The sequence below is a fragment of the Xiphophorus hellerii genome, chromosome 23 (genome assembly GCF_003331165.1).
Source record: "Xiphophorus hellerii strain 12219 chromosome 23, Xiphophorus_hellerii-4.1, whole genome shotgun sequence".
In the NCBI taxonomy this organism is placed as follows: domain Eukaryota; kingdom Metazoa; phylum Chordata; class Actinopteri; order Cyprinodontiformes; family Poeciliidae; genus Xiphophorus; species Xiphophorus hellerii.
The window spans coordinates 2,240,631-2,268,206 of record NC_045694.1 but is presented as its reverse complement, the minus strand read 5'-3'; the positions used below and the strand labels follow the sequence as shown (position 1 = coordinate 2,268,206).

At 37.9% G+C, this 27,576-nt stretch overlaps 3 protein-coding genes across 8 annotated transcripts in view; 2 read left to right on the top strand and 1 right to left on the bottom strand.

Annotated features, from left to right (window-relative positions):
* The window catches only part of LOC116714382 (teneurin-3), a 193,402-nt gene extending 191,075 nt beyond the window's left edge, over positions 1 to 2,327 (top strand). For all 6 annotated transcript variants that reach the window (XM_032554922.1, XM_032554920.1, XM_032554919.1 and 3 more), the window contains 2 exons: positions 59 to 189; positions 701 to 2,327. In XM_032554922.1, coding sequence (XP_032410813.1) covers positions 59 to 189; positions 701 to 1,453 — 884 coding nt within the window. In that variant the 3' untranslated portion in view covers positions 1,454 to 2,327. The remainder of the gene's footprint in view (positions 1 to 58; positions 190 to 700) is intronic.
* An 8,426-nt stretch (positions 2,328 to 10,753) lies between these two features.
* On the top strand, positions 10,754 to 14,883 carry tdo2a (tryptophan 2,3-dioxygenase a). The gene is made up of 12 exons (XM_032555311.1): positions 10,754 to 10,865; positions 11,003 to 11,105; positions 11,206 to 11,296; positions 11,451 to 11,521; positions 11,790 to 11,917; positions 12,033 to 12,219; positions 12,337 to 12,444; positions 12,554 to 12,665; positions 12,812 to 12,869; positions 13,412 to 13,491; positions 14,358 to 14,448; positions 14,661 to 14,883. Exons 1-12 carry the CDS (start codon positions 10,831 to 10,833, stop codon positions 14,812 to 14,814), a joined length of 1,218 nt encoding a protein of 405 aa, XP_032411202.1. The 5' UTR covers positions 10,754 to 10,830; the 3' UTR covers positions 14,815 to 14,883.
* Positions 14,884 to 15,155: 272 nt separating this feature from the next.
* On the bottom strand, positions 15,156 to 27,566 carry ctso (cathepsin O). The gene is made up of 8 exons (XM_032555313.1): positions 27,330 to 27,566; positions 25,889 to 25,994; positions 25,544 to 25,668; positions 22,283 to 22,450; positions 22,066 to 22,187; positions 17,604 to 17,767; positions 16,104 to 16,196; positions 15,156 to 16,000 (listed from the first exon to the last, which is right to left on the bottom strand). The coding sequence occupies exons 1-8, from the start codon at positions 27,498 to 27,500 to the stop codon at positions 15,966 to 15,968; spliced, it is 984 nt and encodes a 327-aa protein (XP_032411204.1). The 5' UTR covers positions 27,501 to 27,566; the 3' UTR covers positions 15,156 to 15,965.
* Positions 27,567 to 27,576: the final 10 nt, after the last annotated feature.

The window sequence follows — 27,576 nt, the reverse complement described above, 5'->3', positions numbered from 1 at the left end:
TTTTACAGAAGTTAGGATGAGAGTCATGAGTTTTTAAAGTCTTCTTTTGATTTTGCAGATGTGAACAGTTGGCTTGTAACGTTTGGGTTTCATCTTCACAACACCATTCCCGGGTTTCCCGTTCCAAAGTTTGATCTGAGCATGCCCTCCTATGAGCTGAGGAAGAGTCAGCTGTGGGATGATCTGCCGGTGGGTAAAAAAAAAGCTCTTTTATTTACTGAACAGATAAATAGAACCTGCAGCTAATACAGAAAAAAAATACTTTGTTTACTTCACTGTCTTGAAGGTGCCATCCCTTAATTAGACTGCCATGTATTTCATGGAATATCCACCTTAATTGGTCTATTTTTGTATAGTAATTATAATCATATAACTAGAAAGTGTGTTCCTCCGCCTACCTTCGGTTAATAGTTGAAATGTGTTCATGCTGTCTAATTTTATATGAAATGCTGCTGTTAAAACACTCTTTGATGTTATATATGCAAGAAATCCTTAGTCTTAAACCTTAACACACTCACATAAAGGAAATCATCAGAGATTTATCTACATTAGACTTAAGAACATGGCTTAAAAATACCACTGCCTCAAATAGGGATAAAAAGCAGCTCTGTGAAGCCAAGCAGTAGCTGGTTCTAAATGGCCTAGAGACTCAGGTTCTGCCATGTTCAGGCGTTAACGTTTCACTGCACTTTTCCTACAGTCTATCTCTGGGGTCCAGCAGGAAGTAACCAGACAAGCGCATTCTCTCTTGTCATTCGAGCGGCTGCCAGAGGTCCATCTCAGCCGAGGTCGAAGAGGTGAAAAGCCTTGGCTGTGGTTCTCGGCTGCAAAGTCTCCCATCGGAAGAGCTGTTATGTTTGCCATATATAAAGGCAGCGTCCACACAAACACGCTCAACGTGGCGAGTGAGGACTGCATTAAGGTTGCGACGATCCTCAATAACGCGTTCTACCTGGAGGACCTCCACTTCACCATAGAAGGACGGGACACACACTTCTTTGTGAAGCCGGGCCTCCCGGACGCCGACCTCGCCGCGCTGCACCTTACCAGCGGACACAAGACCCTGGAGAACGGCATCAACATGACGGTGTCTCAGTCCACCACCGTCATGGACAGCAGGACTCGCCGCTTCGCAGACGTGGAGATCCGCGCCGGGGCTCTGGCTTTTCACATCCGCTACGGCTCCACGGTGGACGAGGAGAAAGTGCGGGTGGTTGGGCTTGCACGCCAGCGCGCCCTGGCGGGGGCGTGGGCCCGAGAGCAGCAGCGGGTGCGTGACGGGGAGGAGGGGGTTCGCCCCTGGACAGAGGGGGAGAAGAGGCAGCTGCTGAGTGGTGGGAAAGTGTTGGGATACGACGGGTACTACGTGCTTCCCATCGAGCAGTACCCGGAATTAGCAGATAACGCCAACAACATCCATTTCCTGCGGCAAAGTGAGATTGGGAAAAGGTAACAATTCGAGGTGCATTACCTGCCAAAGAAACTGAGTTTTGGTAGTGAAATCAATGTGGAGGAAATGAAACAGCTGCTGTTATGTACAGAGTGTGGCTTTGTTTTGTAAAAAATACAATAAAAAAAGAAACGAGTAAAAAAGAAGGAGAAAAAGGGGTCAAAAGCGATGCTGTGCATTGTGACCTACAGACTTCAGAGTAAATGTACAACTACACGAAGTCTTAACATGGCAATTACAGGTCAGCTCCTCTGTAGCACAAGCCTTTTGGACTCGGGACTCCAAAGCAGAGGAACCTGGATGTTTTAAACCAGACGCTGAGCTGATGTAGGTGTTTTATGTTTGATTTTTTTATGTTTTCATCTGGAAACGTGTGGTTGAACAAAGTGTCAATGGAACAGAGGAAATGTTTACATTATGCATCCCTGCACTTCTCTAGAAGTACCGGGTTCATGGATCCACGTTCCTAGAGCAAGCAGCGTTCTCAAGCAAATATTTGTTTTTAAAACCAAGAGACTTCTGATGTTTATTCTCACCAGACAACCACTATGTATACCAGATTTAGCACTGTAAAACATCAATATGTCATATTCTCTTTAAAATGCTTTTAAATGGAAAAAAAAGATGTTTCAATACCTAAAACAGTAATTGTGGGAGAAAAAACGTGCAGCGAAGTCGTGATGAACTTTGTTGAGGATGTGGAGCAGCACAGGTGTGTCTTGGATATCACAGGGACACCATCTTTTGTAAATGATCCAAGAGTTTTATGCAGTTTTTTTGTTTCTTTTTAAGAAACTGAATCAATGTCTGTACAAGTCATTAACAGTAATTTATGTTGTGTTTATACATAAATAAAGTCAAGCTGGTTTTAATTTCATTCTTGATATATTTTGGGATTTTTTTGTTTCCAGGCTGTTCACACAAATGGCACTGTTTTTCTTTACTGAGCTTCAAGTTTCCAACACTCATTTCATTAGCTTCTAAACCAGTTTAGTTGTTTGTTTTAAATCAGCTCAAATTAGAAATCTATGACATTAATATTATCTACTCAGTTTTAATCATATGTTTTTGATACCTTTTCTCAAAATCACAATCAGTTTTATTCGCCAAGTTTCTTCACACAAGCAAAACATTTAACTGTCAGTAAAAACATTCAAAAATATAAATATATCAAAAAGGCTAAATAAAATGTTTTTTTCCTTTTTTGTAACATGTGTACAGTATATAGTGTTTTTATAAAGTGTAAAACAAGATTGAATTGGGGGGAGAATACTGCTGATGGTTCTTACATGGGAGACGAAATTCCCATATATAAAAAAATAAATATTTGTAAGAAAACTATCTAAAACCAAACAAGTGTGACAATCAATCCAGCTGAGATGTGGCAAACAAAAAGCAAATTAGGGAAATTTAATATAGATTCATGTAAGAAAATCTACTTTTTCATCCCTTAAGCAGTAAAACAAAGAATACATAAATGTTCAGGCCTGGAAAACTTTTCCAGACTGCAGGAACCCGGATGCTTAAACAGACTGTCAGTAAAACATATTCATAAACTGTGATGTATCTCTAACGCAAAGTCAGCTATCACTTCCACTAAATTTAACATTTACTGGGCATAATGCTTTTGAGATGGCTTCCTGTCCAACAATAAATATTGCAGCAACAAACAGCACAAATATTTCATGAAGTCATCTTACATAAACAAGCCCAAACAGAGGCTGGCAGAACGACGGTTAGAATTAAAATAATTTCAGGGTTCTTTTTGGATGCTCTGGTTTTTAACCACTGGATACTTCTTACAAATAAATTCTTCCACTTTAAAACATTTTTCAAAATGAGAGGAAAACAACTTAAGCAAGCGTTAATCAGTCACTAATTTGAAAATCATCAAAGAAAGTCTTCCAAACTGGCGATGTATGAATAGCAAGGGGTTTTTAAATAAAAAATAAACACCACAAATTGCATTAATGATTGAAAATACATCCTTTGAGCTACAAAGCCAAAGAAGACAAATGCAGCTTGACTTTGAAGTCAGCAGCTTGAAGCTGTTCTCATCTGAAGTGTGTGAACCGTAGCTGAAGGGATTCTGGGTGTAATTTACCTGAAAACGAAGCTGTTGACTGAAAACCGCCAGCTCACCGAGGGTCACACTCAAATTTTCAGGTTCGGGTTTATGTGTATCTTTGATTGTTTAATTGCTCCTGATCATAAAGTCTAATTGCTTTGTGATCAGGATTCCACTGATCGGCAAGTGCTGTTCATCAAAGTGCAGAAGGGTTTCTGTGATGAAATGCATCGTTCTGAAAACAAGCCCTTCATAGTAAAGCTCGCTCTGTTTCATGGCAAACTTCAAACAGCATCCCAAACCAAATGGGAGCCGAACATTTTCTGCACACAAGCTGCTTCCTGCTGTTGCTGTTTGGCCTCCTCTTTGCTGCTCAAGTGTCCCCAAGAATATCTGAATATTAGAACTGATTTAAAAAGGTTGACATAATCTGCTTCTTATCAAACTAAATAATGTGAAGAAATGCTATATTTATGATCCCATCACATTAGTACAATTAACTTATATTAGTTTCTTTTTGTGTTTATAAAGTTTTTTATAAAACTACCAACAAAACACAACACAAACATCAAAAGATGCAGCAAGAAATGGAAGAAAAACATTTATTTATTAACTTTTTCTTTAAATAGGATTTCTGAAATGTGGTGTGCATTATCAGACCCCCTGCAGTCATGAGATAGAAAATTTTGTTCATCCTTCTTTATAAAACAGCTAAAATCTCAGACCAGACAGAAAACATCAATTTTCAAGAATTTCCACAGATTCTTAATTAGATTTAGGGCTTATTCATCTAAAGAGCCAATTTTACCTCAGTCAGCTAAATAAAAATTGTCTAGATGTTTAAATGATATGTGATCTTTTAAAATAATAAAACTTGTTTTTTTGATAAATATCTGAAGAACCACCATTTTATTTTTATTTTTAGAATAAACTTTATGGGAGAAAAAGAATAAATGCATTTGCTTCTATGGGATGTTGACAATTCCTGAAAATAATGAAAAGAGAAAAAAAAAGTATGTTTTTTATTATTTTAGTTCAAAGGGAGCTCCAAAGAGCCATTAGTGGCTCCGGAGCCGCAGGTTGGAAACCCTTGGTCTGGAATCTAGGCCAGTGTTTTCCCACTCTGGTTGAAACATGCATGTTCAATATGACTACTGCTGAAAGGTCAGTGGATGTGAACTGGTGCTATATATAGATAAAAACTATTGAATTGAATTCATGTTGATTTATCAGTGAGTTGATTTTTGAAGATGATGTTGAAAGAAAATCCAGTGGTAGTTAAACTGGATTACACTTAGGATCAAAAGAAAAAAAAGATGTTGAAAGCCTTTAATTAATTTTCCTCCCATGTCATAAATGTGCATTATTGTGTCAACGTTTGGTGCTGTAGCCAGACATAATCTGAAAAGCTTTAAGGAATATTATATTTAGCATGTCACTGTACCTTTTAAATTACACCAACCTCCTCAGAGAAATCCTCACTCAAACTAAGCATTGCTAAATATGGAGGCCTCCCATATTTCTTTGCCCTCTGATGCTCTCTAGTGGTACAAAGTACATGGATCAGACTCATCCAGTGGACTCACCTGTAATGGCTGCCGATGCCGCGCTCCCAGAAAGGTCAGAAAACGGCGCCGCTTTGAGCTCCAACTTCAAACAATCATGTCAACTTCTTGTGATTAAAGAGCCAGATGTTGGGAGCTAAACAATCACTTCTGGAAACTCCAGGTTAATTTAAAGAGACATCAAATGGAATAGCTAAGCCAGTGATATTAGAATAAACCGCAGTGCTGCTGCAGTATCTCACTGTGACCACAGTAAGTATAGCCAAGAAACAGCATGCTATATATCACTATGCACTCCAACTAGACCGACTTCAAAGGCTGGTATAAAAGGGATGGCACTTCTTTGCAAAAACATCAAAGAACCAAGAGAATTGTGCAACAACCACAGCAGAGAACTGGAAAAAAATCAAGCAGTTTCCATGCTTCAACTGAGCTTCTCCTTTAGATAAAGAGCATCCATATAGAATCACGCTTCTGATCATGGAAAATCATTTTACATCTTTTGATTTTGTAGATTTGGCACAGGTCTATAGTAGAGATTGTGTCATAAAGTCTTTGTTCTAAAGATAAAAAGCTTGAATTTATTCAGCTTTTGATGGGTTGGTCGCAGTGTTAGAAGCAAATCAGGTTTGATTTTGCAGCAATTTATTTTTTTATTTTGAAGATAAAGACTTTAAAAATGGAAGCTCTAATTATAAGCTGTCAAAAATTAATACTGTAAGACATGAAACTCGTTATTTAAAATGAAGATGCCATTGGAGATTTACTAATTAATGTGAAGTTGGAAGGAACCTATCACAAGGAAAAACATCTCCGGATTTTTAATAAAACAAAACACTCTAATATAATCCAAATCACTTCAGATTCTGTTTAATGCATGTTTAATAGAGCTTTATGGTATTTATGTGACAGCTTTATTCATTTATTGTGTTAGATTTCTGTTTACAGCTGATGTGTTACAGTTCAACAAGCAGCCAATGCTAGTGTGAATTCATTGTTCATTCACTTTTATGGGACAGATTGTGGACCCACTGCTTTACACAGACCTGGAAGTAAGATCATTCATTTAGAGGTGTAAAAAATTCGTGCAAAAGTTTTAAAAAAAATATGGGAACAATTTAGTTTCATTTGCCCACTTAAAAAAAAAACTATCCATAGAGCTACACACACTATTTCTATTTGCAAATGTTTTCCAAAGAGGTGACAAAATGCGGGATAAAAGCAGCTCTTGGTGCACAGACAGTGTGTGAACAACAGATGTTCAGAGAAAATCCGGCTTTGTTCACTTGTGATCACAAGCTTTCTGTTAGTCTTTGTTCCCCACATGGCAAGACAACATTATACTTTTATAGAATAGAGTCATGGAGAATTAAACCTTAAAAAGAAGCTAGCCTAAACATCGTATTTAGGAAAAAAGAATATTATCATAACTGGCAGATTCTATACTCCAAAACAATGGAACAGTATTTTAACTCTTACAGATTTCTTCTAATAATAATTTATATCAAAAGCAGTTTTCAAATAATGATGAGGAAAAAAGGTTGTCCTAACCAACGGGGCCCTGCATGGAGAACTAATTGATATTCTAGTTAAATCTTTTATTACCTGTGATTAATTGTATTTTTTGGAAGGTTGAGTCCAACTTCAATAGCCCCACTCCGGTCTGATTAATACCTGCCCTAGAGATTCAATAAATTACTTCAAAAGAAACTTTCTGGAAACACGAAACATTTTAGAAAAACAACACACCACATCGTGATCTTAAAACAGACGAGGAACAAGGTGACCAAAATCCATCCGCCTGGAGAAACGTCCAGATTTATTTCCAAGTCTTTGGGAATCAAAGTAAGAGCAAATTTCCACAGACTGGAAAAAAGGAGAGACCAGCCAACCAAAATTACTCCAAGACAACATCAAGAACACCTACAGGACGTCTGGCCTGTAAAACGTCGCGTCTTTTTGATTTTAGACAAAAACTTTGCCTAAAATCACCTCCATGATCACTTAGACATTTGGAAGATATTTTGAGATATTTCAGAAAGTTTGTGTCGCATTGCACCAACCAGAGAGCTAACACAGCATTTCAGAAAATGAACATTACAGTTAGTCAAACATGGTGGTGGCAGCATCATGGTCTGGGCTATTTTTCCGAACTGAGGGAACAATCAACTTTCTAGCAGAAAATCCTGAAGGAAAATATCTATCAGTTTGTAACAACTTTATTCTTTTTTTCCTTTTTTTCCCCGATTAAACAAACTTTCACAGAACTAAAACTGAAAATTTCTCACAGTGGTGAAATAAGTTATTACCAAAGTATTTATTGAAACTCTTTACACCATTTCAACTACTTTTTACATAGAGTCCATTTAAATTTTCATTTTAATGGAATCAAAAAAGCAAAAATAGAACAAATCTGTAAGGGAGTAAATACTTCTGCATAAAGCTGGATGCAGCCCTCGCTTTCAGAATAATTAGTCCTGACTGGGTGGAAAACCTGCAGAATGAACATGCAGGTCACACACCGACACGTTTGTTGTTTTATTTTTTCCCTGTTTGATTTTTGAACACTTTTCACGGATAAGAATGTTGACATTTAAAATGATGGGCTGAGAGCTGAAAAATGATTAAAAGTTATATTAAGATCACAAATCATAGCTGGAGGCAAGGCGCGCTGCTTGATAAAAACATCCCCGCAGCAGGAAATTATGACTGCAGAGTTCAAAGACATGGAGGGGAGACAGTTATACGAGTAAACTTTCACAGGAAGGGTTCACATGGTAGCCAGAACAAAAACAGGACATCTCCCTGCTTCCTTTTTAATCCGCCTCAAACTCAGACCTCCGAGATGACTCATAAAGACACCTGTGTCCTTCCAGCGTGATGGACGGGTTTGTTAAGGCTCAGAAAATCTACAGTGATGGCTTCATGTCATCTCAAAGACTTCATCTATCATAACCCGTCTCCACTAGAGTCCCATTTATCCCAGCTAAATGGGAACAAGAACAAAGCTTTCTGGGGCCGCCGCTGCTCCTCATGCTAGGCTCGTACCTTGTCCCAATTCAGAAATAGCTGCTTATTACCATCCCTCTGATCTTGTAGGACTACTGCACGCGCTGATGGGACTCAACTTGGTTAAGTCCACAAAGAGCAACCAAAAAAACACAAAGCTAATGATCTGGGAGGTTCACAGGGCGGACTGTGAAATCTTAGTTTTTCACTGATGAAACCGGCTCAACGGTTCTCCTAAACGGCTGCTGTGACTGACGGCGTGTTGTGGTGGAGGCCATCAAGCTTGTCATTATTTTCTACAGAACCTGCCACCTGAGACCCAAAGCAAACAAACAGTTCCCATGAACTTTGTGTGACAGCTGATATTGCAGGTGTAACAAGGCTGCGTTTCCAACACGCTGTCCTCAGCAACTCTCAACCCGCTTTCTACAAAACAAAGAAGCTTTTTCTCTGGAAACTGTCGGACTGTTTCACAGAAAACTCTTAGAGCCACGGAGATGCAGTAATGAGCGGAATTAAATATTAACCAAAGTGCAAATATTTACAGATGAATGACCTGCAGACTGGCAGCAGTGATTTCCAAAAAGCATGTGAATGTGTTCATAAAACATTTAACACACACACACACACACACACACACACCTGCACAGGAAAAAAACCTTTGAAATTGCATCTGATTCATTATTAAGCCACGAATAAAAATGATTTTAAAAATATGATTTTTTTCAAGAAATAAAAGAAATGCTTCTATCATCATCATGAATCTGTAGATGAGACATTTCTGTAAAATCGACGTCAGTGCAGGGCGGCAGGTCATTCTGTGTAAAGAACAGAGCAGGTCCATCTGTTATGCAACAGCAGGTTGTTTGATTCATCACAAATATAACAGTAAACAGCAACAATGACCTTTGACCGGGCATAGAGCTGTCCACATAGAGGTTCACTGCTTATTGTAAAACACTCAATCTAATGTTACTAACAATCATTATGATAATCCAAGAGGTTCGCAAGATTTTTAAAAAGCCAGAAATTTTAAATTTAAATAGTTTTAAAAAAAACTTTAAAAACTCAAATCTGGAAGGAAATGTTTCAGTTGATGGTTTAGTTGATAATTGGATTGTTGCTCATGACTCTGGACTCGGTTTAAGTTTCTAAAGGTGTTTGATGTTTCTTTTTTTAAAGCAACCACTTTTTTATTTCTGCTGTCATTGTGATCAGAAAACTGTTCATGAGACTGACTATCAAAAAAATAGTTTCTGGTGAAAGTGTAAAGACATTTTAAAAATATGATAAAATTTCTGCATAAGATTAGAAAAGAAAATGGAAGATAAGACACTTTGTGTAAATGTGCTCCTCTTGTATTGTAGACATGTAAATATAACGGCAACAAACTTATTCACACTCCTTCAATTTTTCTGATTTTGTTACGTTACTGATTTATTTCAGATGGATTTGAGTATATTTTGTCTCAGCAATCTACACACATATGATCTCATTATATCTTAAACTCATATTGTTGAGGTACTCTGGGTTGCAATCACACCTTTAAGTCATCTCAGGAATATCTTCACATGCTTAGTAAAGACATTCCTGCTTTACTTAGTAAACCTGTTTTGATCATTTTCCTCCCGTTCTTCTCTGCAGAACCTTTCAAACTGAGTCAGGCTGGCTGGTCACAGCCATGTTTAGCTTCACTCTAGGGTCACTCAGGGACAATTCAATTCTGTTTATTTCTATAGAGTCAATTCACAACACACCCTGCTTGAGAGACTTTAAGGATTTTTTTTTTTTTATCATTTAGTTTTCTTTCTAAGGAAACCCAGCAGATTGCGTCGAATCATTGACTTGCACTAATCCTGTAGTAGTACGTAGCGACAACAAACACTTGCAAACTCATTGACTTCGCAGTAATTCCTCACCCGGAGAATTCACATAGCGACAATGGAGAGGAAAACTACCCTTTAACAGAAAGAAACCTCCAGCAGAACCAACTTCTATCTGGCCTCTACAATTAAGGCCTGAATGGCCTTCTGGAAGGAGCGCTCATTTCTGTGGAGTTACTAACAAGCACATCTTGAACATGTCAATCCAAACTGTTTTGTGTCTAATTTTTTTTTTTTAAAGAAAACCGACCACTAACTGGTTCTAGAATAAGTCTATAATGTAAAAGTGAAGGGGGGTCAATACGTTCTACTGGTTCTGTAAATGATAGATGGATTTTCCTTCATTAGGAGCCAAAACCCATTACCAAAACAACCACAGAGTTAAACAGTCAGGAGGTTCTAGACCTGTCCAATTGATCTCCAAGGAGGACGAAGGAAGAAAGAACTGAAATAGAAACAGAATAAAACAATCAGAACTACCTGCTGGGTTCTGCTGCAGATGATGTTCTCCTGTAAGCTGCAGTGAAGGTGAGCCTCGTTTCCTATCCAGCTTTTTATGTCAAACTTCCATGTTTTCAGTTGACACCAAAAATAATCCAGTTTGATTTCATAAAAAAAAAAAAAATCAGCTACTGTGAACTTTTATCTTTTTTTTTTGGTAACACAAAGTCCAGATTGTAACCACAGTTCAAGATAAACACAGACAGCATGGGACAAATAGAGGCGGGTCGGATGGTGACTAACTGATTGGATGAGTTGCATCTTTAAAAACTCAGACTGAGTTGAAGACCGTTTTAGTAAATTTTGATAAAACAAAGAGGAGCACATCTCAGCTGCAACAGACTAGGATAAACCATGAGTCAATGCCCGTACTTTGAGAAGAAACATTTGTATGTTTCAGTTATCATATTTAAGGACTTTTATTTCTTTTTTCACATTTCACATACACAGTAAAATGCAAGCCTGTTCATTTCTGTTGATAAAAAAAAATCCAAATGACTGAGGGCTGCCTTCTGTCATATTGCAGGTTATTCAAAAGTAAACCTCCTATTGAAGAAAGCCAGGATGCCTCGCAGGCAGGGGCAGACAAGGACAGTAAAGGAAGAATCATCTATGGTGACTACCTGCAGGTAAAACAACAAGACTTACATTTTATCTTTGGGACGTTTTTAAGAAAGAAACTTAGAAACCAACTATTTGCTGTTTGCTTTACTTAATTTTAAACCTCAGCTGGACAAAATAACCACAGCTCAAGTGTTGCAAAGTGAACTGCAAGGCAATAAAATCCACGACGAGCATCTTTTCATCGTCACCCACCAAGGTACCGTTCAATATGTCTTACTGGTGTTTAATCAAGCAGAAAATTATTTACCTGAAAGTTGATGACCTACTTCACTGTTGACAGCTGAGCATCTTAACTTCCTAATCTGATGCAGATGTATTTATGATGTTGAAACCTTTGATTTTTATTTCAGCCTATGAACTGTGGTTCAAGCAGATTCTTTTTGAGCTCGATTCGGTGCGGGAGATTTTCATCAGCGGACATGTAAGTCACACAGAAAAGAATATTTTGTACTGACAGATTTAGAGCCTCAATATTTAAGGTTTCAAACTGTTCACAAGAGTCAGATCTCAGTGTCTGACTGAATTAAAGTTACCTTTAAATTTAGAGCTCAGGCAGATAAAAACAAGAAAGTCTAATTGCCCCAAAACCGATACACGTCTCATTACTACTACAGCTTCTTTGTCTTAGGAGGTTTTTGGAGACTGTATTGTCATTATTGGTCAAGTCAAATGTTTTTTTATTCCCTAAGGTTAGAGATGAACGCAACATGCTCAAAGTCAACACACGGATTCACCGGATAGTAATGATCTTCAGACTGCTGGTCGACCAATTCGCAGTTCTGGAAACAATGACAGCGCTGGATTTCTTTGACTTCAGGTAAACTCATTAGCAACCTCATGAATAACTATATATTTAGGCGCTATGTCTTTAATGAATTGCTTGTGGATGTTTATTTGATCTTGTGGATGTTTATTTGATCTTGTGTCTGCAGGACGTACCTGACTTCCGCTTCTGGGTTTGAAAGCCTTCAGTTTCGACTTCTGGAGAACAAAATCGGGGTGCAGCACAACCTGAGGGTTCCTTACAACCGAAGGCATTACAAGGACTACATTAAAGGGGATGACACTGAGACGCTTCTAGAGACAGAGCAAGAGCCAACACTTCTAAAGCTGGTTGAGGTTCGTCTCAGTCCTTCTTGCCATTGATTCCCCACCACGTTAATTCACATAACTGTGCGGTTGGACTTGCTCTGAGCAGGGAATAAATGGCATAAAACCTTTGGGCCTTTCTTTCAGGAGTGGCTGGAGAGAACGCCTGGCTTGGAAGTGGATGGATTCAATTTCTGGGAACGGCTTGAAATCAATATATTTGACGGGCTGAATGTGGAGGAAAAGAAAATCGAGGTAAGAAATAACTTCAGCTCCCAGAACAAACTTTACCAGCTTCGCCCCAAAGTGCATGGATGATTGACAGAACTTGTTTTTTTTTGTTTGGCATTGTTTATTTTTGTAGAAAATGCCAGAGTCAGAGGAGAAGGAGAAGCTGATGGTTGAGGTCGTCCAACAGAGAGAGCACTTCATGTCCCTATTTGATGAAAAGCGTCATGAACATCTGGTCAGCAAAGGTAGCCGTTTAATCAGACTGCTGGAAATATTCTGTGTTCAACGTTTCCTCAAAACTGAGTCCTGTCGAGTTTGAACTTTTGCAACACAAATAAAGTAAATTTATGTTGCTTCAAATTAATTAATATATTTTGTTTTTGCTAACAAGGGGAAAGGCGGCTGTCTTACAAGGCTTTACAAGGTGCTCTGATGATTTACTTCTACAGGTAAGTTAAGCTTTTCTTTGTGTTTCTCCACCTTTAATTTTCTAGTGAAACTGCAGCATTTACACCATATTATTACATTCATACATTACTTTTTATATCTGGAAGGTGTTGGCACCTCCAAAGGGACTAACTTAAGAACATCTCAGTGCAAGTTCCAGAGGCAGGGGTGCTCATTAATTCCTCCCCATAACATTTCCATATCACAAGCCCGGTTCTGAAACCTTGTCAGCCAGGCGACACCTACAGCACTAGTAAGGAGGTCTTGAGGAAACTTCAACAGCATGAGCATGTCTGTCACATTTTCCTAAAGGTGTCGTAGCTGCGTAACACATGTGATAAGGACAGAATGTCACATGAGGCTCATTAAGGCTTCAGCAGAGCTAACAAAGTCATCCGGCAGCAACTGCACAGTGATAATTAGTGCAAAACTGCCGAGGTTGTTGGTGGTGCACAGGAGACAGCTGCTCTCATTTTACTCCCATTAAAATTTAGAAGGATTTTCATGAGATGTTTAAAACATCAAACCTTCCTTTACCTTTCAGGGAAGAGCCGAGGTTCCAGGTTCCCTTCCAGCTGCTCACATCCCTCATGGACATGGACACCCTCATGACAAAATGGAGATGTAAGTATTTCTATGGGACTTTCTGCATATACCGTGTCAGCAACAGAGTGTTTTAGTTAGCTTAAAGCCAGAACTGGATGAACAGATCTGGCTGCTCATCCATATAGTCTCAATAGAGACTATATGATATTAAAAAGTGACTCAGATTAGATGTCCATAAACCTGGAAATGTAAAAAAAACAATAAAGAGGATGATATTGAGGTAAAAAGGAAAAGGGTATATGGTTTTCAAAGTGTTTTTTTTTTTACAAAAATATATATATATGTTTCCATTTATATTCATCCCTCTTCATTTTAATAAAAAATAAAAAATGACCTTAATAAAATTCAATGCAAACAACGACAGAATTAGAAAATTCCACTTGTGAGTAATTTAATCTCGGTATAACAGGTAATGGTGTGAGGTGGGAGTACAGTAAAAACAAATCCAAATTTTATTAGTTGCAAGAAGAAAGATATGAAGAAAAGCCTTGAGAAGTTTGCCACAAGCTATGCAGCAGGCACAGCAAACATGTGGTGTTCTCGTCAGATGGGTCTAAAATTGTATTTTTTTGGCTTACGTGCAAGATTGAAACTTAACCATGAAAGCATTGGTGTGTGTTGTAGTTTTCTATTTTGCAAAGAGGCAAAATCTCTTCTTTGCCTGGTAGAGAAACACCCCCGATCAATGGAGCTGAACACAAATGGATTGTAAATTAACTTTAGAGCTAATATATTCTTTTCAATTATGTGTCACATAAAATTCTAACATGAAAAAATTTAAAATAGTTAAAGGGATATAAATACTTTAACAGTGCACTGGAAGTGGCAGCACAAATGATATCAAACCAAAGATTTTTACTTTTTTTTCTTGTTCTCCCTTCAAGACAACCATGTGTGCATAGTACATCGAATGATTGGCAGCAAAGCAGGCACGGGGGGCTCATCAGGCTACCACTACTTAAGATCCACTGTCAGGTATTGTTTAATTTTAACTTCAGTCTCTTGACTGCAAACATCACTCTGCAGAGCCCATCCAAGATGATTTAGATAAGGACAGAACTGAGATACTCTTATCGAACAATAACCTATTTCTCAGATTTTGTTTCCCAGAAAGTTTGGACTTTTCAGAACAACAGCATTTTTCTGTAGTGTCCAACGTACAACTACATGATGTTCTTTCTCTTTAGTGACCGCTACAAAGTGTTCGTGGATCTATTTAACCTGGCAACGTTCCTGGTGCCTCGTCACTGGGTGCCCAAACTGAACCCCAACGTTCACACCTTCCTGTACATGGCCGAGTGCTGCGACAGCTCCTACTGCAGCAGTGAGGACTCAGACTAGGAGTTCATCTCAGCCGTCTGTTATGGCTTCTCTTCGCTGTGACAGAGATCGCAGCCGGGGAGTTATTTGCCAAGTGTGTAGGTGTAGGGAGCCCCTGTGTTGGGCCAATATATGCATAGTCAGAGCATCACTCTGACTTAAAGTTGATTCAACTTTACTTTACTCAAGACCAATAAACATTGTAGTAAACTTCATGTAAGTAAGTAAAATGATGAACTTTACTGTTTTATACCAAGTTAAATGGATGTAAGGGTGACTTACTGAGTGTATAAAGAAAAAGATAAGATTGAACCGAGTAGTTAGGCTTGTAAATATTAAGCTTTAGCATGTGGTAAAAATAAACCACAAAAATAAAACGAGTCGTAGAGCTTGTGACATAATGTCTGACATTAAATATTTCACGATACCGAATCAAGCTATTTTACTTTAATCTTGTCTCAGAGTCACAGTGCGGCAGACGGCTCCTTGATTAGACCTGCTCAGATGTTCCCTCAGTAACTGTTATATAAATGAAGAAGAACTGACCTGGAGGCAAGCGGATCAGTGGGTGGAATGATCAAACCTTACGCAGAGGGACAACGCTGCCGGGTTTTACAGAACGCCTTTCATGTCAGCATGTCACAGTGCGCCGCTACAGACAAACCGAGATGCACCTTCAGTGAAACAAAGTGTAAATAAGATGAAATCTCAAGCATAAAAATGTCAATGTCTAAAGCAGGAAGATTTGCACTGCTTAAATATGATGATATCAAAGAGAAGCCATGAATTATTACATAATCCTAATGATGTAGCTCTTTCAGATGTGTTTTGTATAGTATTTGCATAATTTTGTAATGTATTTATCTACTAATTCATTATATATTTGTATAGAAGAATTATGAGCTCTAATGTATGTTTTGTATTTAATAAGCTGCATGTATTTTGCATAGTGAAAATACTTTTATTGTGTCACAGTTTGTTGTTATAATCCAACAGTTGCAAACATATGAGGAGATTTATTTGTTTTTGTGACACAAGATGGCTACATTTCAATAAAAGCATTATCCACAGTGACACTGAAGACGAGCAGATGACTTATTTCATTTTGGCAACGGGAAGCAGCCGCATGCAGTGACTCACACAAACCCATCTGACTCAAATATAAACTGTCATCAAAGAAAAACAGCTGCCACAGAATCTGCGATACCTGGGAAGAAACCCAAAAAGAAAAGCGTGATTAACACTTTAGGAGAACAACAGACTGCATTAATGCATCAAAACGCGCAAAAAGATGAAGGAGATGAACTCACCACAGATGTTGCTACCGATTTTTACATAAACGTAACCCTGATCTCCCCATGTCGTTCCCCAGGAGTTCTGTACAATCCAGTAAGGTATTTCTCCTAGGAGACAAAACATGCATTTCATCAGCTTGATAGGTTGTTTGTGTTTATGCCTTTACATAAATACTGTTTTCTTTCTATAATACACCATAAATAAGACTGTGTTAAATTATTCAAACTGAGAAATATGAAAATCAGTTGGGGGTCTTCTATGGTAGGAATTTAATATGAGGGTAAATAGCTACAGTTAAAGAAAACTCAAACTGCTCTTTTTTTTTTTTTTTTTTTTTAGGCAAGTCAGAATTACCAAAACTATTCTGGTTTGCCAAAAGCCACAATAATGAAAGAATATCAGATTTATTTATTAATGTCTTCAAAACCAGAAGTTTGCATACAGAATGATTATTGCCTCTTTAAAAGTCACAGATCTTGTGAAGATACTGTTGAAGATGGAAAGACAATGAAACAGGTCCTGTACTGACATGGGCTGAAAGGTCGCTCAGAAAGGAGGAAGCAAAACGCAAAGAGAACCATAACTAGCCAACTGGACGCCTTCACCATCCTAACTGTGAAGTAAGGCAGTGGCAGCATCATGATGAGCAGCTGCTTTGCTGCAGGTGGAAATGATGCACTTTATAAAATAGATGACATAATGAGGAAAGAACATTATGTAAAGAATATTGACACAACATCTAAAGACATCAGCCGGAAAGTTAAAGGTTGGGTCCAAATGAGTTTTCCCAATGGACAATGACTCCATACAAGTAAAACATCTGACCGGTCATAGAGATGAAAGGTAATTACACCACATACTAAGTAAAGTATGTAAACTTCTTATTTTAATGACATTGATAAATAAATCTGACAAACTGCTTTCTCTCAGTTTTGGCTTTTACCAAATAGTAATAATTTACTATTATTATAGTAAATATAATACTGTAATATTTGATTCTAACTGACCTAAAACAAGAGAAGTTTGGTCTGATTTCACTTCAGACAGTGAGAAAAGAAAGGTGTAAGTCTTTCTTTTCGATGTAGGTACATTTCTAGTTCAGCTGTGAATTCATCAACTGGTTAGAGGAATAGTGGAACTGGATTAGGTCTGGAAAAACAAATATTGGCTCCACACTCAATTTTCTTTAACATCGGAGTCCCTGATGTTGATCATTTCAACAGACTGGAAGAGAATCTAACAAATTAAGTGACTGAAAATTTGGTCTGGAATAAAAGAGTAAACTTAGCATCCCCTTTATTTTCAAACGTGAGGAACAAAATGCAAGGAACTAAAATCCTCACATCTTAGTTCCACGATCTCTGAATAATATATTCCCCTTAGTGACACAGTGGGCCTCATATTGTTCTCCCGCAGCACTAATTTGTGTAAATTACTTTTACAGCCCACATTATCTAAAGCAGAATACAGAGCCACATAAATGTTCCCGTTGTATGTAGTGCAGGAGTTTGTACCAGTCGTGTCGTATCCAACAACCAGGACAGCATGGTTGGACCATTGGCTGGAGCAGTGGTGCTGGATAATACCTCCCAGGTAATCCTGCCAACTGACAGCATCCACGATGGCAGCCAAAGGACCAAACTGCACCAGCTGACCCATCATTGCCTCCTCTTGACCACTGTGGAAGAAAATTACAGAAGCATATTCTCTATGGGTGGCTTCTTTGGCCTTTTGATTAACTTGCTATTTGAAGAACATGAGAAAGTCAGAGAGCTGAACATGTGCTGAAAGCTTTAAAGATTCTTCAAACATCTGAAAGATGGACATGCTTCTGCCATCTTCTCACTGTTAAAGTTGATCTACTATCCATATTTCTCATTAGTACATCTGCTTTTGAACAAATATGACATATATTCTCTTTTCTTCTACAGTGAGCATATGCAGGCCCCCTTCTGTTGCCCCTTCCTGTCATCCCGCCAGACGATTCCCACTGGGGGAATCTGTGATGCCCTCCGCTGCCAGGCTCATTACATGTCGTCCATAGGGCCTCTTTCTATGTGACGAACTATTCTGAAAAGCCACTTTGACTTTGTCATCGTGTTTGTGTTTCGCTGTGCTGCAGTAAAGATCTGGCCTCCTGATGATACAACTTCTAGCAGCGACGTCCCACTCCTGAAGACAGGGGGCAGGTCAAAAGAGACATTTTCATGCTAGATCAGAGAATTGTTGAAAAGGGTAAAACGAGTAATTCAAGTGGTAGCGTGACATTGGCATTTACTCCAACTGAAGATCATCTTTACTTTGCTTTAAGTTGTCTTAACAAGGCCAGGCTGCGCTTGCGGAAAATTCAGAGGAAGTTTCATTGACAAAGATAAATTTGGAGTCATAAGGGACAAAAACAATCCACAAATGGGATTAGGACAGAAAATAAGAATGAATTCAAAACACAAATATTAGATTATATTCGACTCTCACACTTGCAGTTAATGAGAATAATGAGCTGTAAACTTCCTTCAATGTAGAAAATTGCCAAATGATAGAAGTGCATTGATTGCAGTTTTCTAGTCGATCATCAACCTTTTAAAAGCCTCACCTGTCAATTCCAAAGTTTTTGTTGTTTAACTGTCAGGTGTTATAAGGTCACAATACACCTTAACTGTTGCATTTTTATTTCAACAAAAAACAATACCTATGAAACACTACCAACTTGCTTTAACTAGAAACAAGGTAGGGATCTGAAATATGAATAAAAACGTTCAGAGAATTGATGTCCAAACTACTAAGTTAAAATAAAAATCAGTTCCTTTAGTCTTTTATTTTTCACCTTAAACTTTTTTCAACCCTCTCTCAAATCCTTTATTAGTTCCAGAGGAAACTTAAATGTCAATGTAATTCATGCTATTCAAGTTTCTTCAAACTTACTTCTCTAGCTTAGTTTGTGTCCAGGTGAACACAGAGGTATTCATGCTCCTCCATCACCCCCACTTCCTCTCCCATGAGGGAAATAGTGTTTGATCTAACCCAGTTTCTCCTGAAATCTACAATCATCTCTTTTGTTTTGTTAGAAAATAAGTCACAGCCACAGAAAACTGGCTAAACGTGAGATTTAATGAAGGTCTATGATAGCAGCAGAAAGCAGCAGCTCTGCCCTGCTTGAGTTTGATTTAAAGTACTTTGATTCCATTGGGGGCTCAGAAGGATTTTCTGCTATTATTTAAGAACCTCAAGTTCAATTACTACTGAAAATTATGACCTTGGTTTCCCTTAATCTTCTCTCAGCCTGAGATCTCTAAATCTTTTTAGTTATTTTATTAGGCAGGCTCTTACAGAGCCGTGGAAAAGTGCTGTATAAATAAAGTGCTTGAATGTTCTCATGTCACGTTAAAAACCACCAACTTTAGCATATTTTATTATGTTTTTATGTGAGTGACAGACCAACACCAAGTGGGGTATAATCATAGAGCAGAAGGGAAATTATACACGGTTTACAAAATGTTTCAAAATACAAATCTGAAAAATGTGGCATGCCTTTGTATTCAGAGCTCCAGTGTTTTTGCAACAAAAGCATCTAACACACCCCCACCCCACCCCAAAAGCTCAGTTTTGGTCTCATCTGACCAGAGCACATTTTTTGGGAACCAGTGCAGGTTTATTGCATTTGTAGCCAGAGAAAGTCTGCACATCACAGCTTTCTGTGAGTCCTGCTCATCCTGACCTCCTTGGACAAACATGGCTGTTGATAAACATCACAGTGAACTTCACTCAGAACTATGAACAGATCAATACAAATTCTGGAAAGTTGGAGCGTTGCTTCACGATGTCGTCAGTCTCTGTGCTCATGGTGGTTTTTACAGCTCGGACTGGAGGCAGAAAGATTTCTCTGACATCTAACAGAACACACCTTTTGAAAAGCGGAACAACTTTCATGCTTCTGGTGTTTATTCCTTTTATTTTTTTCACAGCTAGCTCACACATTTTCAGAATATATTAGTTTTTCTTGAATCATTTTGCTTTCTGAACACAGATGCGAGGCGAACACGTCCATCTGATGGAGATCCAGGGTCCTGCAGTAGCAGCGCAAATCTGCTCTCAAGTGAAACACTTGAACTCTCCCTTTTTCAGCTGCCAATTGCTGTGTTCTGCTAAGCAGAGGCTTATAAGACTCTTTGCCTGGATGACAGTCCAGGCCAGCTGGTGGCAACACAAACCAGTGGGCATTTGGCCACGGTCATCACTCATCCTCCCATTTCCCTGGCAAGTGATTTATGCGTCTCCTTTGCACGTGAGATGATTACAACTAGCAGATTTATTACCAGGCCGACTGGTTTTTATTATTGTTGCTTTTTCACTGAATTTCCTTTTGAAGGACCCTTAAAAATAAACAGTAACTGAAAAAGCATCCAATTATGCTTATAGCCTTCTGTGTCTGGTTTTATCGTCTACATCTATAGCATTGCATATTTTATCAAGGAGTGGTATCAACATCTCTTTAAACATTGAGCTTAAACATAGACACTGTGAGTGAATACTATCATTCAGCATATGTGATGTTTCAAATATATTTACAGTTTAGAGTCTTACAGTTGAAGGAAGAAGTCCAAAAGAAAATGGACGACATTTTCTTTTGGAAAAATGTCGTCCATAAATTAAAGCTCAATTAAAACTATCTTCCCATTATGAGTAAACAAAATCTTTTTGCCTCTCATTGGCCATAACAGCTGACTCAGACAGAAACACCTTTGTGCTACTGAGCTATCAGAACCTGTGTTGACAGACTGATCACGGTGGTTTGTGATTGGACAGGACAAATACTACACCCTCTGTACTTTTTTCCTCTTTAACCACCAAGTTAAAATTCAGAATTACATTCATTGTTAGCTTTTACTATATATAACTAAAACCAAATATGTGCATGTAGATATTAAATCAGACTACATTTTTACTTGTTAAGGTCAGTTAGGATTACCAGGATTATTTTCAGTTGCTAAATGCCAGAAAATCTGTTATTGTTTTAATTACTTTTTCCTAAAAGTCAGATGTTTACATACATTTCCTTAGTGATTTGTAGAATTTATGCTTTATGACTTGGATATCCTTCCACAAACTTTCCACAATAGTTTGCTGTAATTTGGACCCATTGATGGCCACACCAAAACATTGACTTTGTTGTCTTTAGCCCCCTTGTAACCACTTTGGCTGGATGCTTAAGGTCATTGTCTATTTGGAAGGCAAGTTTGAGCCCAAACTTTAACTTCACAGCTCATATCATGAAACGTTGCTTCATGATATGAGCATGAAGCAACGTTTCATGCTCATGAAAGTAGAAATATCTACTTTCATCTACTCATGAAAGTAGATATTATGTGAGGTGCACAAAACCTTCCTGCAACAAAAAAAAAGAAAAAAAAAAACAGCCCCGTAGCATGATGCTGCCAACCTCATACTTCAAGGTTGGGATGGTGTTCTTGGGTCTGTAAACTCACTGTAACATTGATCATTCCAACCAAACACTTTAGTTTAAGACTCTGGATAATAAACTAAATAAATAAACAGAATGTGATTTGTTTTTTTATGTTGCTTTTGGAATAATGACTTCTTTGTAGTGAGTGGCCTTTCAGCCCAGGACGGTATGGAACCGTCACTGTTGATTACAGTTTCAGGAGTTACACAATTCTCTTCCTAATGTCTTCACTGATATATATATATATATTTTTTTTTTGTAATGTCACCAAAGAAAGCAGTGTGTATGAGAAGGATGCCTTAAAATGCATCAAAATTAATTAAAGGCACAGTAATCTAGTCAGTGCAATTAAACTTTTGAATATGAAGACAGTAATTAAAAAAACCCAGAAATAATGTTAGTAATCCTGACTGGTTGGATTAATGTCAGATAAATAGAAATGAGTGATTTTAATGCCATATATACTGTATGTAGTTTCAGCTGCTCATTGTGCTTTAAAACGTTTTATCTCTTACCTGAAGCTATGCAGGGAAAAGTTCCTCACAGCAACACCCTCATGTGTTGGGGAGAAGAAATGGCACATTCCGGTTTTGGCCTTGTATGGATAGTCTGAGTGACTCACCAGCTTCACTCTGGTCTACATTATAAAGAACATGTCTGTTTGTGCCATAAATTTAAGGAACATGTTAGCAGTCATTTTTGGTTCAAGTTGTAACGCAGTGCAAACCTCACCTGTTTTAACCAAGCGAGAGCGTGGGAGGGCGAGCCTCCGTTGCAGCCCTCATTTTTATAGGAGCAGTCGACAACTTGCTGCACACTGAGCTGCTCCAGCTGCGAGCCTCCCATAGCATGAACGGCCTGTATAGCACCAACTGTGCTAAACGCCCAGCAACTCCCACACTACAAAACAAGGAAACAGTGAAATAAGGTAAGGGGCTAAATATTGCCAATGAAACATTTAGTCTGATAGCATTTATTTTCCATGGAAATGTAGAGGTGGGTGATGCCTTTGTGCAAAAATCAGTCCCACACATATAAAGTCTCTGAGTTCAGATAAAAACTGAATCTGTTTGTAGCAGAAAATATTTGTTAAATTACAATAAATTAACATTAATACATTTTCAAATCTAATTCTTTTGCTATATTGAATCATAAAAGATGGATGAGATGACTAAACCAAATGAACTGTGACTAATTGCTTTCTGCTGCCACCTACTGACAGAAACACTTTATAACTAAATTCTTGGGGAAAATTTAAATGAATAAACTCCACTCTCATCTATTAGCGACATGATGAAGAAATACATAGAGCCAGCTGTTACTCAAGCTTTAGAGAGACGATCATTTCTAATATTCATAAAGCATAAAGTAATTCTTGTAATAAAAATGGATAGAAGTCGATTTCATTCCCTTCCAGAAACCAGTAGCTATTTCATTCAGAGCATGCAATACCTTATTATGCGGAGAAATAGTTTTTTTTCCTTCCCCTCTTTAATATTTTAACAAATTATATTCTTCACACCGCATGGAGATCACTACATCATGTTCACTCCCTCAGCAGAAATTCTCATAAATATTATGAACCGTTGGCTGTCTGAAACACTTTATTTATTTATTTTTTATCAAAGTGGTTCTATGGCTTAAAATCAATACAGAAGCTAAATTCAATCCTGATTGCCTGGACTGGAGATAAGTATGCACCAAGCATACAAAATATTAAAGCCATCTGTGAGCACTGAAATGCACCCAGGCTATAAATGAGGAATCAAGACAAGGAAACTTTGAGTAGAGAAGAGTTTATCTGATGTAATTGACTTGATATTTGGTGTCTGTGTGCATGGCATCGTGTTTTATCTTCTGCCTATAAATTAATCTTGTGTGGGTACCGAGCCCAGGAAGGACCACAGACAAGCCAGACAATAAGAAATGTGGGCAGATAAACTGCAGGCGAGCTGAGGTAGGTGAGTGCAGAGACTCGGGTCGTTTACAGACTCTCCCAGGACCTCTAAACTTTCCCTGTACTCAAAAGGATGAAATATACACCATGTTATCATGCAGCATTCTCCTGTATAGGTTACGTCTCTCCCTTAGGAGAAGTGCTTTCGAGTGAAAATATCATCCCCCGCAGCAAATTGACTTACTAAAGAGATAAAGGACAAAAAGAGCAAAAAGTGAACCTTCATAAAGGACATGCAACAACTCCATTTCACTAAGCCTAGTTCTTTTGGAGCCCAGGTCCCTTCTGCTCGTTGAGCTGAAGTCTCAAAGGCTTGGTTTGTCATCGTTTCATTGCTTTTCCTTAACGATTGAACTCCCCCGCCACTCAAATATGTATTCTGTCCATTACTACTGCAGATGAATGTTTGACCTTCAGCTGAACTCTCCAAGACTAAAATTGATTTGCAGAAGGGAGAACTCTCTGTGCACTCATCGTAAATCTTAGTTTGAGACTTCTAAATATATCCAAGATGAGGGGAAGGTGATTTGGGTGTGAAAATGTGAAAGTTTCCAACATGCATTCATTTAAAAAGTTTAAATACTTGGCAATTATTTATACTATTACCAAAATAATTAAAGACTAAGTGGAACTCAGGATTTTGAACTGCATAACTGTATTTAAGAGTACAGTAGCTGCAAATCAGATATTTCAGGAGGGATGAGTTGTCCCTCCTGATATTGAAAGTAGATGCGCAAATCCAGGGCTGAAAAATACCAACCCTGTTTCACACATGAAGCAAAAATACAGACTTGATAAGCGAGAATGCATGCACCTGTACGGCACCACTGACCTGCCGTATATATCTGCATTTTGGAGACAGGAGGAGCTGGCAAGGCAGATGGTGAGGTGACGAACTGAAGCCAGATTGTCGAAACTAAATGTGTGAACCTCTCGCACCGTAATTTCATTTCAAACTGCGACGTGGTAAAATATCTATTTTATGATAAACATTCAAACTTATGCTTTCCATTTTAAACGGAACGGCAGCTAAAATCTCAAATGAAATTTTCCACTAAAGCCCTGAGCTGAACTTTCTGCCACTAACGTTCACTGTGAGCTGTGGAGAGCACAGCAGCTGCTGGAATGTGGAGAAGCTGCAGGAATGTGGCAGGTGGCGGCTTTCAGTAAGGTCAACCTTGGTTTTTTTGCCAGTACTGACTGGAATCCTTTCACTCCACCCACATTAACCAGGTTAAATGAAGAAGTTATTACCATCTGTTTGAAAATCTAATCATAAAACCAAATAATATAATTAAACAGCGTTCAATTACTGCACATGTATTATTACATTAGAGTCTAGTTTAAAAGATCAAATTTTCCTTGTGTACAAACGAAGACGTTGCAAAGGTAAGTGATTTGTAAATATTTTAATTTTACTTGAATGTATTCACATTTTTTCAATTTGAAAACAAAAAACTCAAATTAACTTTACTGAGATCTGATGTGACAAACACAAAGCTGTGCATCATTGTGACAAAGAAAAAAGATTAGTCAAAGTTTTCTAACCTTCTTAAAAAAAAACAAAATCTGAAAGGTGTGGCATGCATTTGTATTCAGCCCCCACCTTCCATGTCAGCTTTAGGTCATTTGGGGTTCATCTCTACTGGCTTTGCAAATTCAAACTAAAATATTTGCCCATTCTCCTTACATAACAGCTCAAGTTTAGAAAACTGGATGGAGATTTTCTGAACAGCAGTTATCCAGGTACAGACTTTGACTAGGTCATTCTAGCACATAAATATATGTGACATTAAACCATTTTATTGCAGATCTGGCCGTATGTCTAGTGTCATTATCCTGTTGCAAAGTAGACCTCTGTCCCAGTCTCCCGAAAGGTGCAAATAAATTTTTTGATTATTATTTTGTTATGACCAAAGGATCGCCAATAGCAAATTTTAATGTGATGAACTAATCCATGTTGTTTATTTCTGCTGACAGTGATTTGAGTGTAACAGCCATCCAGTATATCCATCATCTGTCTGTATTAACGTTACCGCTAATTGGTTCTGGACCGGTGCCACCACTCCTTTATCCCTCCAGTCATATTTGGCCGGGAGCCCCGCTCTGGTCGATCCAACGAAGCCAGGAGCGCTGCTGCTTTCTGCTCGAAGGTAAACATCTGCAAACAAAGATCCAGTCCAGACTCAATCCTGGATACAAAGATCCACTTTAACAACGGTTCTTCCCTCGAGAGCCAGACAACATGACTAAACACATTTAGAAGAAGTGATTTGATAAAAGATCTTTACCATGTCTTAACTTGCTAGTTTACAAACACTCAGTACATGCAACTTATTCAATTCTGCAAGCTTCAAATCCACAAGGAATTTTCCTCTCACCCTTAAATTCCATCTGTGAAAGGTCAGAGAACTGGTTAATGCCATATGTAGCAGACTGTGTCTGCCTGGAAAATGAGTTCAGGTATAGATGTCGCACTGCAGCATTCTGTAAAAACACACGGAACACAAATGCTGGATGATAGTTAACCAAGTAAGAAAGCAACGTTGAAATATTTTCTAGGAATACAGAAAGACAGAGGGAAAAAGAGCAGAAAGAAAAAGAAGAAAAAACAACAAGCGGAAAAACAGAAAATAAAATACACATTTTTAAATGTTCTCATTAGATTAAAAAAGCAAAACAATGGATGTGGAGTGAAACTGTACATGATAACAACCAAAACAATATTATTCATTTATCATATATTTTAAAATATTTGCATTGTGTTACATTAGATTGTAAGATGGTTAAACATCAGTAATGTCTTGTCACAACCTTTTTCACATTTGTTACAACTGGAAACTTAAATGTTTTTCATTTGGATTTTTTGTGACAGAGCAAAACAAAGAAGAGGTCTGCAATGTGGCTCCAGAGCCACCAGGCACTTTGGCCCTTCCACTGTGGTTCTTACAAAACCAAATAGGTCATTAATTATAAAGAGTATAAGGTTTAGCAGCTAACGAATATCTAGAACAGAGAGCACCAATGGTACAAGGATTGCAAATATTTGCATTGCAAAGTTTCTCTCACAGCCTGTTTCACATTTTGTTACAACTGGGAACTTGAATGTTTTTCATTAGGATTTTTTGTGACAGAGAACAAAAAATCTTGTAAAGTGTGATATAAATCCTATAAAGCATCACACTTTGCGCTTTATATTTTTAACATATTTATTGAAAGGGTTTACTCTGCTGAAAATAAATGGGGTTTTTTCCCCTCAGTGAAACTTTGATTAATTTTGTTCTAAAAACAAAAAAATTAATTTAATTTCCTTTAAAAATAATTAATTTTTGGACATGTTTTTAAAATCTTTTTCTGTCGGTTTGGTATTTAGGAGAAAGTGGCTCTTTTATTTGCAAAGATTGCTGACCCCTGTGTCAGAGGACGTAATTGTCTAAATATACACCTAAATATAACTTTATAGATTTTTATTTTCACAATATTAAAATTGTGAATACGGTTCCACTTCCAATTATGGACATTGTTTTGCTTTGTCACATAAACGTCCAATAAAAAACTTTAGGGCTTGTGGCTGTAAATTCAACGAGGTATGAATGCTTTAGCAGGACACTAAATAATTTGAACTGTGACTTCAAGTATTCAACTTTTGCAGGAAATGAACTGCGCTGCTGTTTTTACAACTTTACGTGTCAGATTGTGTTTTTCCTGAACAGAAAGCAGGTAACCGTTTGTTTAGCTTCCACACAGTTGCACGCTTAGTGTAGAACAGTCTCGAGTTAAAACAGGACAAAAATCTCTTCCTCATCATCTCCAACCTCTTACCTGAAAATTGATTTGACGACGGCTAAATTCCTCACTGTTGACTTCATACAAACGGTGAAACTTCTTCCTGAACGAGTAGAAATCAATCCCAGACCCATTTAAATTAGCAACACTTTCACCAAAACAAGCAGCAGTTACTAAAATAACCGAAAACATTTGCAAAACCGCCATTAGACGAATAAAAAGCAGCTAAACACGGAGAGGTAAACACAGGAAGAAAGGCCGTTTAATGTTCGCGGAAAAGGTG